Below are 13,372 nucleotides of genomic sequence, written 5' to 3'. Positions count from 1 at the left end.
AAGCACAGTTCGAGCTACCCTAGAGCAGGACTTCCCCGGTGGTTAAGCGGTCCAGTGGTTAAGACTCCACGCTCCCAATGCAGGGGGCCCAGGTTCGATCAGGGAACTAGATCCCACATGCCGCAACTAAAGATCCTGTGTGCCGCAACTAAGACTCGGTGCAGCCAAATAAAGAAATATTAAAAAAAAAAAAAAAAGCTACCATTGAGCAGAGTGTCTCGAAGCGACATTTCAGACATTTCGTGCTGGGACTTCCCTGGTGGTCCAGTGGGTAAGACTCCGCGCTCCCGATGCAGGGGGCCTGGACCCGGTTTCGATCCCTGGTCGGGAATCTAGATCCCATATGCTACAACTAAGAAGTCCGCATGCTGCAACTACAGACCCCTCGTGCCACAACTGAGACCTGGCGCAGCCAAAATAAAATAAAAAAAACATTTTGCGCTGGATAATTCTTTGCTGTGGGAGACGGGTCTGTGCACTGTAGGATGTTTAGCCCCATCCCTTGTGTCTCAGTCGCTTTAGGCTGCTATGACAAACACTGTACACCATAGACGGGGTGGCTTAAACGACAGTAATCTGTCTCACAGCTGTGGAAGCTGAAAGTCTGAGATCAGAGTGCCAGCATGGCAGGGTTCTGGTAAGAACCCTCTTCCCGGTTTGCCGACAACCTCTTCGTCATATGGCTGAGAGAAAGAGAGGCTGAAACCACGCAGAAGACGTGGCACGGGCTCAGGCTGGCAAGGGGACCACCCACCAGCGCCCACCCTCACTACCCGTGTTATCAGTACACCCTGCGGCTACAAGTCCTCCACCTCCTCTCCGAGTCTGTATTTGCGTTACTATGAAAAAAACAAACAGTCGGGGCAAATCACAGCCCCACCAGAAACCTCTGCGTTATGCTGGGTATTGATTGGCCACTTAATCTGTGCCAAGCACTGTTCTAAGCCCTTGCAGGAATTCTCTCATTTAATCCTTACGACACACCTATGCGATTGGTACTGTAACTATAAATGTCATAAATGGGGAAAGAGAGGTACAGAGACAGAGGGAGACCGGCCCGGGGCCAGGCAACCAATAGGAGGCCAGGCAGACCGCAGCCAGGTCGAGGGGGGGGGGTTGGGGGGCGGGAGAGTGCAATGCGTGCGCAGGCGCAGTGTATGCGCGCCTCACCTCCATCCTCCTTAGCAGTTAGGAGAAAGAGAAGCTAAGAAGAAACGGGGAGCCTTCCCTGAACTGACCAGTCCACACAATTGTCCCTCCCGTCCTCCCACCCTGAGCTCTTAGGCTTGGTCAACACCCTACCCTAAGCAATGCCTGCCAGAAACCAGCCACTGCCCACTCCAGGGTCCCTCTGACACCATACCGTCACCTCCCACTTCCTACCTCTCCACCAGCACTCCCTGACTCATCCCAGCCCTCCCATGCATATAAACTCAGCCAGCAAAGCCTGTGCCAGGAAGGCGTTTCCCCTCACCCGCCTCCCAGCCTCGGCCAGAATTCCTCAGAGAGGTCCAGACCCCTACATGAGGATTGCCAGGGGCCCTTGTTTAAAATACTGTGACAGTGAAATAAGCCAGACACAACAGGACACAGACTACATGATTCCACTTACAGAGGTCCCTAGAGTAGTCAGATTCAGAGACGGAAAGTAGAGTGGAGGTCACCAGGGACTGGGGGAGGGGGAGGGGCATGGTTGTTTAATGGGGGCAGAGTTTCAGTTTGGGGAGATGAAAAAAGTTCTGGAGATGGTTGGTGGTGATGGTTGCAGAGCCATGCGAATGTACTTAATGCCACTGAACGATACACTCAAAATGGTTAAATGGTAAATTTTCTATTCTGTGTATTTTACCACAGTTTTAAAAAAATGCTACGACAAAATCAGAATCTTGAGTGGTGCGGGGAAGCCCACGTTTTTAACCGGCTCCCCAGTGGTTCTTATGCCCCCTCAGCATGAGAGCCGGGAATGTCATGGCCTCTTAGCTGTGCGACCTCAGTCAAGTCACAGAACGTGCGGATCCCAAAGTGCCTTGTCTGGAAATGGACGTGAGACTTTGCTCACCTGTTCTTGTGCGGATTACACTAGAGGAGGAATGCAATGTGCCAGGAGTGTGGGAGCTGCCCAACAAAAGTGAACTTGACAGTCGGTCCACAAACACTTCCCGAGCAGCCTGGGTACCAAGCTGAGCCGGGACCTGCCCTCCGTCATCCCCCCAGTCCCTGCGCCTGCACACCGCAGGGGTCTCCCTTCCCCCATGCTCAGGCCTCCCAAGAGTTACCTGCCAGAAACAACATCTGGCAATAGGTAAGGAGGGTCCTGACTTCTCAGAGGCCTCGGCTTGGCAGGTCCGGTCCGCACACACATTCCATTCCTCTCAGCAAGAGCCCAGGGGCTGGGAGGGGGGTGGGGCAGGCCCCAAGGCCGCCTCACACCAAAACTTGACCCCTCCGGCCCTGCCAGTGCCCCTCCCAGCCTCCGCCACCGACCCAGGGCCCTTGGTTCAGCTCTCACTCAGGCCATTTCTACCAGCTTCTAGACCTCCGGAGTGCGCTGGTAGGAAAGTGTCTCTTCTTTTCCTTTTTTCTCCTCTTCTACTTTTCCCAAACTGACCACTCTAGCCATGTTTAGAAAAGAAGAAAGTCTACACTAGTACAAAAACAGCTTTAAAATAATACCTCCCAGGCCTTTTGGGATAGAAGTGTTTCACTAATGTGACAGCTAAGATTACAAAGTGCATCTCCTTCAGCACTTACCGTAATAAGATAGTTGGATGTTTTTAATACCTTTATCTTTTTAAAAGAGGTCCATTTACTTGCGTAGTTTGGGGTCTGTAAAGGGGTAAATGTGCTAGGAAGCTACCTAAAGAGTCACTTCAGGCTAACACTTTTGTCTTGGGTACCAGGAGGGTCAGAAGGCTGCCAGGCTGCTCGCGACCCCTTTATTAAGGTGTCTCCCCAAGGACCTGTCACGTACCAAGGAGGACACCCTGGAGAAGGGCCAGGCCTCCAGCCCTCCAACCCAACCCTCCCGCTCCCTTCCTTCCCTCTGCGTGAGGCCGTAGCATCAAATCAAAGTCCTCTTTCTAGAACCGGCTCTCCAAGTGGGTCATCCAGCCCTGTGTGCAATCTTGTCCTTTTCCCTGTTTTGCCTAAGAAACTATTCTTGAAAAATTTCCAAAATGGCTTTGGAGAATATTCATATCTCGAATATTTCACTTCAGTGAAGTGTTTTTCACTTTAATAAAAAGCGATGGCAACTTTGGCCGGTGCCTGGGAGCTGGAATCTAGAGAAGAGGGAGGAAGATGCCCGGTGCCCTTGTGGCTCGATTCTGCCGGATCTGTAGAAGGCTGTCACCCGCTCCCTCCCCACTTCCAGCAGGAGGACAGTAGGCAGGGCCTGGGAAGCCTCACCTCGCCCAGACCCCCACCTCCTGCCAGGCGGGCAGCCCTCTGGCCCCCACGGGTGCCCGCTGGGAGAGCAGACTGGACCCAGTGACCTGTCCTGGACCCTGAGAGCCACAGAACCCTCCCCTTTGCCAATCTTGCCTCTCTACTCCTTTCTAGATCCCCCAGTGACTTGTACTCTAAGGGTGGGGGGAAAAAAAGCTCAAGGGTTACATTAAATCATTGGTTGTGACAAAGTGCGTCATTCTAGGTACATCAATTCAGAGGCTAATGGAGCAAACAGGATTAGTGAGAGGAGGGCCTAACGCTTTCTCAGAGGGGTAAGCCTCCAAAGCCTTGATCTCTGGCCCCAAACAGGGCCTTCCTTCCTGAGCTCTCTGCTATGCCAGGAATTCTGCACACAGTAAAAAAAAAAAAAAAAAAAAAAAAATCTCCCCTGGATTTACTACTTTCGGATCTGACCAAGTTGGAATGCCTGCGTGGAGAAAGCTCCTGGCCTGGAGAAGGACGACACTGCAACGACACTGCGTAGGAAACCGGGCCTCAGTAAATAACGCCCTTCACAGAAAAGCCCAGAGGCTGTCCCTCATGAGGGACTGGATGTAAGAACAGCGCAGCCTGGGTAGTTGCTGGGCTGACCCTTCACCCTGAGGTAACTTGCACGAGAAGGAAGGTGTTATGGGCTGAATTGTGGCCCCTGCCCCCCAAATTCACATGTAGAAGTACCTCCAGTACCTCAGAAAGTGACTGCATTTGAAGATGGTCTTTAAAGAAGCAGTTAAGTTAAAATCAGATCACTAGGGTGGGCCCTAACCCCATATGACCCCGGTGTGCTTATAACAAGAGGAAATAAGGTCACAGACAGTTACAGAGGGACGACCGCGTGGAGACAGGAAAAGACCGTCATTTATAAGCCAAGGAGAGGGGCCTCGAGAAACCCACCCTGCCACACCTCGATCTTGGACTTCTAGCCTCCAGGTTCGTGAAAAACAAATGTCTGCTGCTCAGCCATCTGGTCCTGGAGGCCCAAGCAAACTCGTACAGAAGATGCAGCTGTAGAAAACCACGTGCCCCGGATGGGAGTGGCACAGATGAAACTTCAGGAAGTTCAGAGAAGAGGTGAGATTTATTACGAACTTGCAGGGAGGGTGGGAGATCCTCAGATATGATGTTTGGCTACAACTGATTCGCTGAGAAAATTTATGCTGCATCTGTGGAAGCCCTTTCAGTCAAATCGCTGAGGAGGGAAAGAGAAGAGTGAAAGAAAAGTGAATCTGCTCTGTATGTGGAATTTCCAGAATTCCCCTCCCTGTGGGGTCCTAGGTTGGGGTGGCCACGAGAAAGGTGTGCAGGACTTGGAGGGTGCAGGGGAAGCGCAGCCCTTTTGTGCTCTGAGGGTGGAGCAGGGCAGACAGATGCGGGGCAGTTCAGGCATACTTCTTAGTGCTGGGGCAGCCACCTGGCCCGAAGCCCCTCCACTCCTGGGCCAGGTGTGTGCAGCTCTGGGGTGCGGGGCCCCTGCTTGCCCAGAATGTCACTGCATCATGGTGATCTCAGGTGGTGAGAGCCCTTCCGGTCTGTCCCCTGTCTCTCCCACTCTGCATGCATCTTCCCTCCCAAGCTGGCCCAGCTGAGACCAGCATTCTAGGCTCGACCCTCCAGCGCCTCATTCCTGCCTCTGCACCTCCTACCCTCAGACCTACCACTGCCACCAAAAAAACCTCCCCAAACCTCTGCTTCTAGCAAGTCATCCTTCAGCACACTTCAAAGGCTGGGTCCTTCCAGATCAAGTCTAAACCCTCTGACTAGATGCTAAGACCTTTTATAATCTGTTCCCAACTTACTGCCCCGCCGTCTTCCCTGCTGCTCCCCAGTACACGCACTCTGCCGAGTGAGGCCAGTCCCTTCCTCCCTGTTGGGGTCTGCCATGCCCACTCCATCACTCAGATAGGTCCCCACGCTGTCAGACCTTTCCTTCTTCAAGGTCCAGCTCAAGTCTCATCTCCTTCACAAAGCCTCCATCAAGGCCATTAGGTGCAGTATTTAAGGGAAAAGACGCTGGAGCCAGGCTGTCTGGATTCAAATCCTGCCTTTGCACTTCCAGCTCTGTATGACTTTGAACAAATTACTCAATCTTTCTGTGCCTCAGTTTCCTCCACTGGAAAATGGAGATGAACAGGGTTCGCAGGGTTATTGAGAAGATTAAATGAGTTCAAGTCACGTAACACATTTGTATTGTGTCCGACACATAGAAAGCACTTGATAAGGGTTAGTTCCTATTTCATTTTTATTATTACGTGACCATTTCATCCCTCTCCAAGACTCTCTCCCCTGAATTTCTACACCTGGTATAATAGAGACCACATCACTCAAGTACTTAATTATAGTCAGTCTTGTACTGTTCGCTGCAATTTCATGTGTAACAAACAGGAACGAGAACATTTTTTCTGTGATCAGAACATCAATAAGCAACAGCTTATTCAGGAACAGAAACTATTCCTCATTCTTTACTTTCAGCATAAGGGGGAGAACTTGCCCTGTTTCTTCCTGGTAGCATTTAACCCCTAAGAGACCCAGGAGGGAAAAGATAGGGACAACATGTCAGGAACAGGAAGACATGAAAATGCCCACAGAATGGTCCTGAAACCCATCCTCCTGGAACATTTGAACACCAAGAAGATGACATTTTGACAGACATGGTTTTCACATCAAGAAGCACTGTCTGGGGGGGGTGGTCTGACCAGAGGCAGGGCCCTCAGCCAGTGTCTGCTCCCTGGAAACTGAACAGCACCCAAGTAACAGAAGACCCCGAAGGCCCAGGGCCCAAGGGGCCAGCAGATGGCCACAGTATCAAGGTGGGGTGGGCCCCTGACACTGTGCAGGCTCCCAGCTTTGCTGCCAAGGGCCTTCTGGTTTACCACCCAGACCACTGAAAGCTCATGAATCAGTCCATAGATCAAGACAATACAGGAGTTATGTGGCACTCAGCTGTTTTAGGTCTCCGTTTCTTCCACTTTAAAATGAAGGGATTGGTGGAACCAGAGGATAGCTAACAAACCACCCAGTTCTGCAATTCTGCACAGTGAGTTCTTTGCGCAGTCAGAGCAAGCAAAGGCAGTCAAGGAGAACTCTGAGAGTTTGATTTCCATCGATACTACCCAAAACACTCTATAGATTCAAAGCAATCCCCATCAAAATTCCAAAGGCATTTTTCACAGAAATAGAAAAAAAAATCCCCAAATTTTTATGGAATCACAAAAGTCTCCAAATAACCAAAGAAATCTTGAGAAGGAAGAAAGCTGGAGGCATCGCACATCCTGATTTTAAACTATATTACAAAGCTGTAGTAATCAAAACAGTATGGCATTGGCATAAAACAGACACATAGATCAATGGAACAGAATAGAGAGCCCAGAAATTAAACCATGCATTTATGGTTAATTAACTTACAACAAAGGAGCCAAGACTATACAATGGGAGAAAGACAGTTTCTTCAATAAATGAGAGTTTAATTTCCCCTTCCCTGTACACAGAGCTGCACAAAAGAAGGAAGAAAAACGGAGCCACAGAATAGCCCATCTGTGCTTCATGCATTTGGCACTAGAGCCCTCCTGGCTGAGAGGTGCCAAAGCTAAGGATGAATACAACAAGGTGTGCAACTTACCCAGGTTTAAGTTTCAGCGTGACACTTACAGGCAAGTTACCTGATTTTTGTGAAGCCTCAGTTTTCTCAGCCAATACACAAGGCTAATAATAATACTTACTTCATGCACTTATTGATTAAAATGTAAAGCACCTTGCACAGGACCCAAAGCAGAGGAGGTGCCCAAATCATTGAGAAAATGTTGATCAGGTACCCAGTAAGGGACAGACACCATTCCAAGGCACTGGAGCACAGTCTTGCACAAAAAAACAAAAAACTCTCCCTTATAGAGTTTAATTTTAGAAGGAGAAGACAGATAATAAGAAATAACCTTAATAAAGGTCAGATTTCCTCAAAAGCACAGGAGAAGCATATGAAGAAAAATCAACTAGGGTAAAAAGGATAGAGATGGAGATGAGATTTCTAGGTAGAATCCTCAGCAAAGTCCACTCAGAGAAGACGAGCCTTGAATGGACACCTCAGTAAGTGTCACTATTATCCTCATGGCCAGTCCTGTTGGCGCCAGGGTTTGGTGCCAACAATGTATTTTTCCTGGTGTCCAAATGGGCATTTCTCCCCAACATATCTCACAAAAGAGACTGTCAGGGTTGGAAGAGACTCAGATTCTCTGGTTCATTTTATAGAGGAAGAATGAAACCCACAAAGGTGGGCCGACAAACCCAGGGTCACACGGTTAGTTCAGAGACCGAGATTGGTGCCACCTCCAGTCTCCTGACTCTAAGACCAATATTCTTGCCTCTGCTTCATACCCTGTTGCCCTAGGCTGACTCAGACCCATGTAAAATTGAGGCCTGGAGCCTGGAAGATTTCTAGCCTGGTGTTGTATTTCAGCCTGCACAGTAGCTCAGGGTTATTAGCTGTGCAGTCTGAATACATATCTTTCAGACACATTTACAGGGAAAAAAAAAATTATCATGGATTTGCAAGAAGACATTCACGAACCAGCGACCCCAGTTTGAACAAATAAAAATTAAAGACCATCACTTCAGGGCATCCCTGGGCACCAAGAATACCACACACACACATGCAACCACCCTGGAACCACTTATATGACACTCCTCAGCTGTAAGGCAGTCATCGAAAGACCAAGAATTTGTTGGCTTTTTTCCCCCTCGGATTGTCATCAAAATGTAAAAACACTATTTGATTTGTGTAGACTCCTTGAGCCCCTGAGAAGATGCCCACAGAGTCCAGTTTGGGGAACTCAGATACGGCACAGGTTTGTTTTTTGTTTTGTTTTGGGTTTTTTGGGCACAGGTTTTTGAAGGGCTGTTTGTTATAGGATAAATCCTTGCAGTGATCAGGGGCATTTACAAGAACTACTAAGGCTAAAGGGGACTGCAAAAAGTGACCAACCCAGTTTGCTTCATTTTGAAGCTGCCCTGGGCCAGAAGGATGAGACTGGAACCTGCTAGCCATGGGACTTTCATACGTCTGCATAACTCTCAGAGACTAGGAACATCTGTGGGCCGTTAATGTGGGGACCTCGGAGCACCATCCATCCATTCATTGAACAGATACTAATTGAGCACTTAGTGTGTGCCTGGCACTGTTACAGGCACTGAGGATATGACAGGAAACCAAACAAAGCCCCTGACATCATGAAGCTTACATTCTAGTGAGGAGGAAGGAAAGGAACAGATTAGGGAGGGCGTATGTGTCAGACAGTGATAAGTAAGTGGGTAAAAGGCATGGGTGACGCCTGGAATCAGGAGAGCAAGGGCTTGTTACTTTAAGTAAGTTTTCAGAGAAGGGCTCTCTAGAGACGTGACATTGGAAGGCGAAGAGTTTGTCAAGGGAAGAACATTCTAGGCATAGTTCTCCGCAAACTCAGAAGCCTTGAGGCGGAACAGCAAGGGGACACTTGTGGCCTGAGCTGATGAGGGAAGGAGAGGTGGGGTCAGATGAGCAGTGAGGGCCAACAGACCTTTGCAAGCATTTAAATTTTGCCTCGAGTGAGATGGGGAGTGAGATGCTGGAATGAGGAATGACATTATTTGACTAATGTTTTTCACGGGTTGAACTTATTGCTGTGCTCAGAAGAGACCAGAGGGGGACCAAGACTGAAACAGGGAGGCCAGTTAGGAAACAATTGTCATAATGCAGATGAGGTGTGGTGGCCTGGATCCGGCAGCAATGTTCGGGATGGTGAGAAGTGACTCGATTCTGGGTACGGAGGATGGAGCCGATGGGAATTGCTCATTGTCTAAACATGAGTTGTAAAATAATTCGAGAAGTCCAAGATGACTCGAGTTTTAGCCTGAAGCGCCTGAGGGTAGAGTTGACATTGATGGAGATAAAGTCCGTGGGAGGGCCTGGGGTGGGTGGGGGTGGGGGAGAAGGGAGGTAAAGAGAGAATTTTTCCCACCAGGTGTTCAAGCTCTGATCTTGATTTATAAAGTCAACCTTGCATAAGAGATGGACCATATGATCCCACAATTCCACCACAGGGCATAACACTCAAAAGAATTGAAAGCAGGGACTCATACTTGTACACCAATGTTCGCGGCAGTGCCATTCACAATAGCCAAAAAGTGGAAACAACTCAAATGTTCATTGACAGATGACTGGATAAGCAAAATGTGACCTATACATAAAATTCAGCCTATAGAAGAAAGGAGGTTCTGACACATGCTACAGAATGGACGTACCCTGAAGACATTATGCTACGTGAAGTAAGCCAGCCATCAAAGGACAAATGTATGGGGCTTCCCCGGTGGCGCAGTGGTTAAGAATCCGCCTGCCAATGCAGGGGACACGGGTTCAAGCCCTGGTCCGGGAAGATCCCACATGCCGCAGAGCAACTAAGCCCGTGTGCCGCAACTACTGAGCCTGCGCTCTAGAGCCCGCAAGCCACAACTACTGAAGCCTGTGCGCCTAGAGCCCGTGCTCCGCAACAAGAGAAGCCACTGCAATGAGAAGCCCTCACGCCGCAACAAAGAGTAGGCCCCACTCTCTGCAACTAGAGAAAGCCCGTGTGCAGCAATGAAGACCCAACGCAGCCAAAAATAATAAATAAATAAATATTTTTTAAAAAGGACAAATGTATGACTCCACCAATATGAGGCACGTAATGTAGTTAAATTCACAGAGACAGAAAACAGAATCGTGGTTGCCAGGAACTGGAGGGAGAAAAGGGGAAGTTATTGTTTAATGGGTACAGAGCTTCTGTTTGGGAAGATGACAGTGTTCTAGGGACAGAGAATGGTGATGACTGCACAACAATGTGAATGTACTTAATGCCACTGCACTGTACACCTAAAAATGGTTAAAACGCTAAATCTTATGTATATTTTACAATTAAAAAAAATTAGATGGCAATCTCACAGGTTAGTCCACAGGCAAGGGCTCTCTAAGGCTTTAGAGGAACTTCCCCGGCGGTCCAGTGGTTAAGACTCCACACTTCCACTGCAGGGGCCACAGGCTTGATCCCTGATCAGGGAACTAAGATCCCGAATGTGCAATAAATAAATAAAGGCTTTAGAGATTTATAAATACAAACTCAAACAAAAAAAAATCATCCTAGAGTTTCCCCATGGTTAGTGGTGGTTGCAGGAATATCTGCACCTAATCCGCCAAGAGGGCTTCAACAGAGAGAGACAGACACTGGGGGAGGGGCAGAGGTGAAACGAAGCCTATTCCAGGCAGAAAGAACATATGAAAGAGATACGACTGGGAATTCCCTGGTGGTCCAGTGGTTAGGACTTGGTGCTCTCACTGCCAGGGGCCCAGGTTGGATCCCCGATCAGGGAACTAAGATCCCACAAGCCATGCAGCACAGCCAATAAAAGAGAGAGAGAGCGAGAGAGAGAGAGAGAGAGAGAGAGAGAGAGGACTTGAATAAGACGGCCAGAGAAGGAAAGAGGATTGAAACAACGGGAGCAGGGATGCTGTGGACCAGCAAAGGTGGGGAGATCTGATGACGGCTCTGGTGACCCAGAGAAAGTCATTGTGTTTAACATCCTGTGTGGAGCTGATAAAGGGGCAAAATTACAAGAGGTCACGTTACTGAGTACTTACTCTGTGTCTAAGCCCTGCTCAGCTACTAACGGCTTAATCCTCACAACCACCACACAAGGGAAATAATCATCCCGATTTCACAAATGGGGAAACAAGAACCCGTCCCATCAGAAGGTTAGAGTAGCAGAAACAGGATTGAAACCCCGGCAGTCCAGTTCCGGAGCGGAGCTCTTCACCACGAGGCTACCCAGCTCTCAATGCCAGACAGTGTGACGTGCAAACATTGTGACTTTGGGGGTGGACATTTATAGATTCAACTTCCCAGCATTTCATCTTTCAAAACCCTCTTAGGCACTTAAGACACCACGTGGCCAGATAGAGGTCTGGAGCGAAAGCCCCACTGGTCTGAACCTCACGGTCTTATCTCAAAGTCCAGCCACGGCTCTCTGATCAAACACACTGATTTTCTGCTTATTTACCAAAGTGACTCTTTATGACAACAGCTGACAGCAGTGCTGCTGTGAGAAAGCCGACCCCAAGCTCTGTTTTTAACTATTAAGGGACACGGCAGAAACCTCTTGAGAAGCTGAAGTAGAGAAAGCCCGAGGCCAACGGCGGGGGCAGGAAATGTTCGTTTCAGCTGAAGTCAGGTTTACATGAAATTCCCACTTCAAAGTCCATGAAAGTGAGGGCCGTGAAAGCAGGTTTCAAAGGAAACGTTTGTGATCAGGGAAAAGCCTGTAACCTGGCCAGTAGAGGAGTCCCAGCAAGGACAGCTGTAATCTTTCTCCTGTCGTTGAAAGCAAAGCTCGCGAAGATGAAAAGCCCCAGCGAGTTCTTCTAAGCTCCGCAGACTTTATGTGAATCCCCGTGCCTGGCTGCATGAATTCTACCTCCTTCTGTTCTGGCTGTCGGTAAATGCTTACTGAGTGAATAGATGTGATGCATCCGGTGTATAACAAGTCCTTTGGGGAAAGGGGTCAAATCCCAATCGTCTTTAAATCTTGAGACACTTAATAAATGTTGAAGTACATCGTACTAGAAAAAAGTGCTGCGTTGGAAACGCAAACACTGTGAGAGTCTAAGCTGCTCCCAAAAGGACGAGGAGTATGCAGCCACGTGAGAGCTGGGAAGCCAGTCAGAAGCTCCTGCCGTCATCTCTCTATTGTATGTGCCAGGCATACTGTGCAGGGGACCTTCCCGGGTCCCCAGGGGATGTGAAGTCTAGCAGAAGCCCAGTACTGTGGGAGTTGAAATGGGGGTGCCCGGCACCGCAGGAGGGCACTGAGCCCAGACCCAGAGGCTCAGGGGGTCTGAGGTAGTGACTCAAAGGCCCAGAAAAACGGGGGGCAGAAAGAGTGTTGGGGAGAATTGTGAAGACAGGAGCGGGGACCAACATCATGAATTTGGGTACCAGCAAGCACTCTGGTATGCGTGGGGCGACAGGTGCACATGGGAAAGCCGTGGGTGCTGAAATGCAAGCAGGTCACGGCAGCCTTGGGTGCTAAGACAAAGACATGAACTTCACCCTGAAAGCCAAGAGGAGCCTCTGAAGAATTATAAGCACGGGAGTAACATGATCCGAGTTTTCTCTTAGACTGGCCTCTACTTAAAGCTCACTCCCTCTGTGGAGGACAAGGTCTAAGACAGGTGGACCAGTAAATAATGGTGGCAACTGCAGTCAATAATGAAAACCTAAGATGTCAGGGATGTTAAGGAGGGGGGTGCTGGTGTGGCGACCAGATGGTTACAGAGCTGATCAGAGGCAGAGAAAACTCGACGGGGGTCCGGTTGGCAGGGTGAGGGGAGGCGCAGGTGGGCCCAGTGCTGGAAAGCAGGCTTGAGAATCAGCAGCCCGAAGAGATTGCCCAGAGAGTCCAGAACGAGAAAAATAAAAAGCCCAGGACAGGTCCTCGGGAAATTCTGCCACTTGTGAGTTCGCGGGAAGAGACAAGGCCATAAGGGGCCTGGGAAGGTCGTCCTAACCATGAAGACAGAAGAGAAATCACTAGGGAATTCCCTAGCGGTCCAGTGGTTAGGACTTGGCACTTTCACGGCTGCGGTCTGGGTTCAGTCCCTGGTTGGGGAACTGAGATCCCGCAAGCTGTGCAGTGAGGTCAAAAAAAAAGAAAAAGAGGGCTTCCCTGGTGGCGCAGTGGTTGGGAGTCCGCCTGCCAGTGCAGGGGACACGGGTTTGGGCCCTGGTCCGGGAGGATCCCACATGCCGTGGAGCAACTAGGCCTGTGTGCCACAGCTGCTGAGCCCGCGTGCCACAACTACTGAGCCCACGCGCCTAGAGCCCGTGCTCCGCAGCGGGAGGGGCCACCACAGTGAGAGGCCCCGTAC

At 49.6% G+C, this 13,372-nt stretch overlaps 1 protein-coding gene across 5 annotated transcripts in view; it reads right to left on the bottom strand.

Moving 5' to 3' along the window:
* AHNAK (AHNAK nucleoprotein) overlaps positions 1-13,372 on the bottom strand; it is a 110,942-nt gene that overhangs the window by 47,767 nt on the left and 49,803 nt on the right. The window contains exon 6 of one of the 5 annotated variants that reach the window (XM_060158961.1): positions 4,264-4,639. The exons of the other annotated variants lie outside the window; for them this stretch is intronic. Within the exon in view, the coding sequence (XP_060014944.1) occupies positions 4,632-4,639 (8 nt within the window). The 3' untranslated portion in view covers positions 4,264-4,631. Of the gene's footprint in view, positions 1-4,263; positions 4,640-13,372 lie in introns of those variants that run through there. 5 annotated transcript variants of the gene reach the window in all.

Source organism: Lagenorhynchus albirostris, chromosome 9 (genome assembly GCF_949774975.1).
Source record: "Lagenorhynchus albirostris chromosome 9, mLagAlb1.1, whole genome shotgun sequence".
NCBI lineage: Eukaryota > Metazoa > Chordata > Mammalia > Artiodactyla > Delphinidae > Lagenorhynchus > Lagenorhynchus albirostris.
Note: the sequence above shows the minus strand (reverse complement) of the source record. Positions and strands in the feature narration are given on the sequence as shown.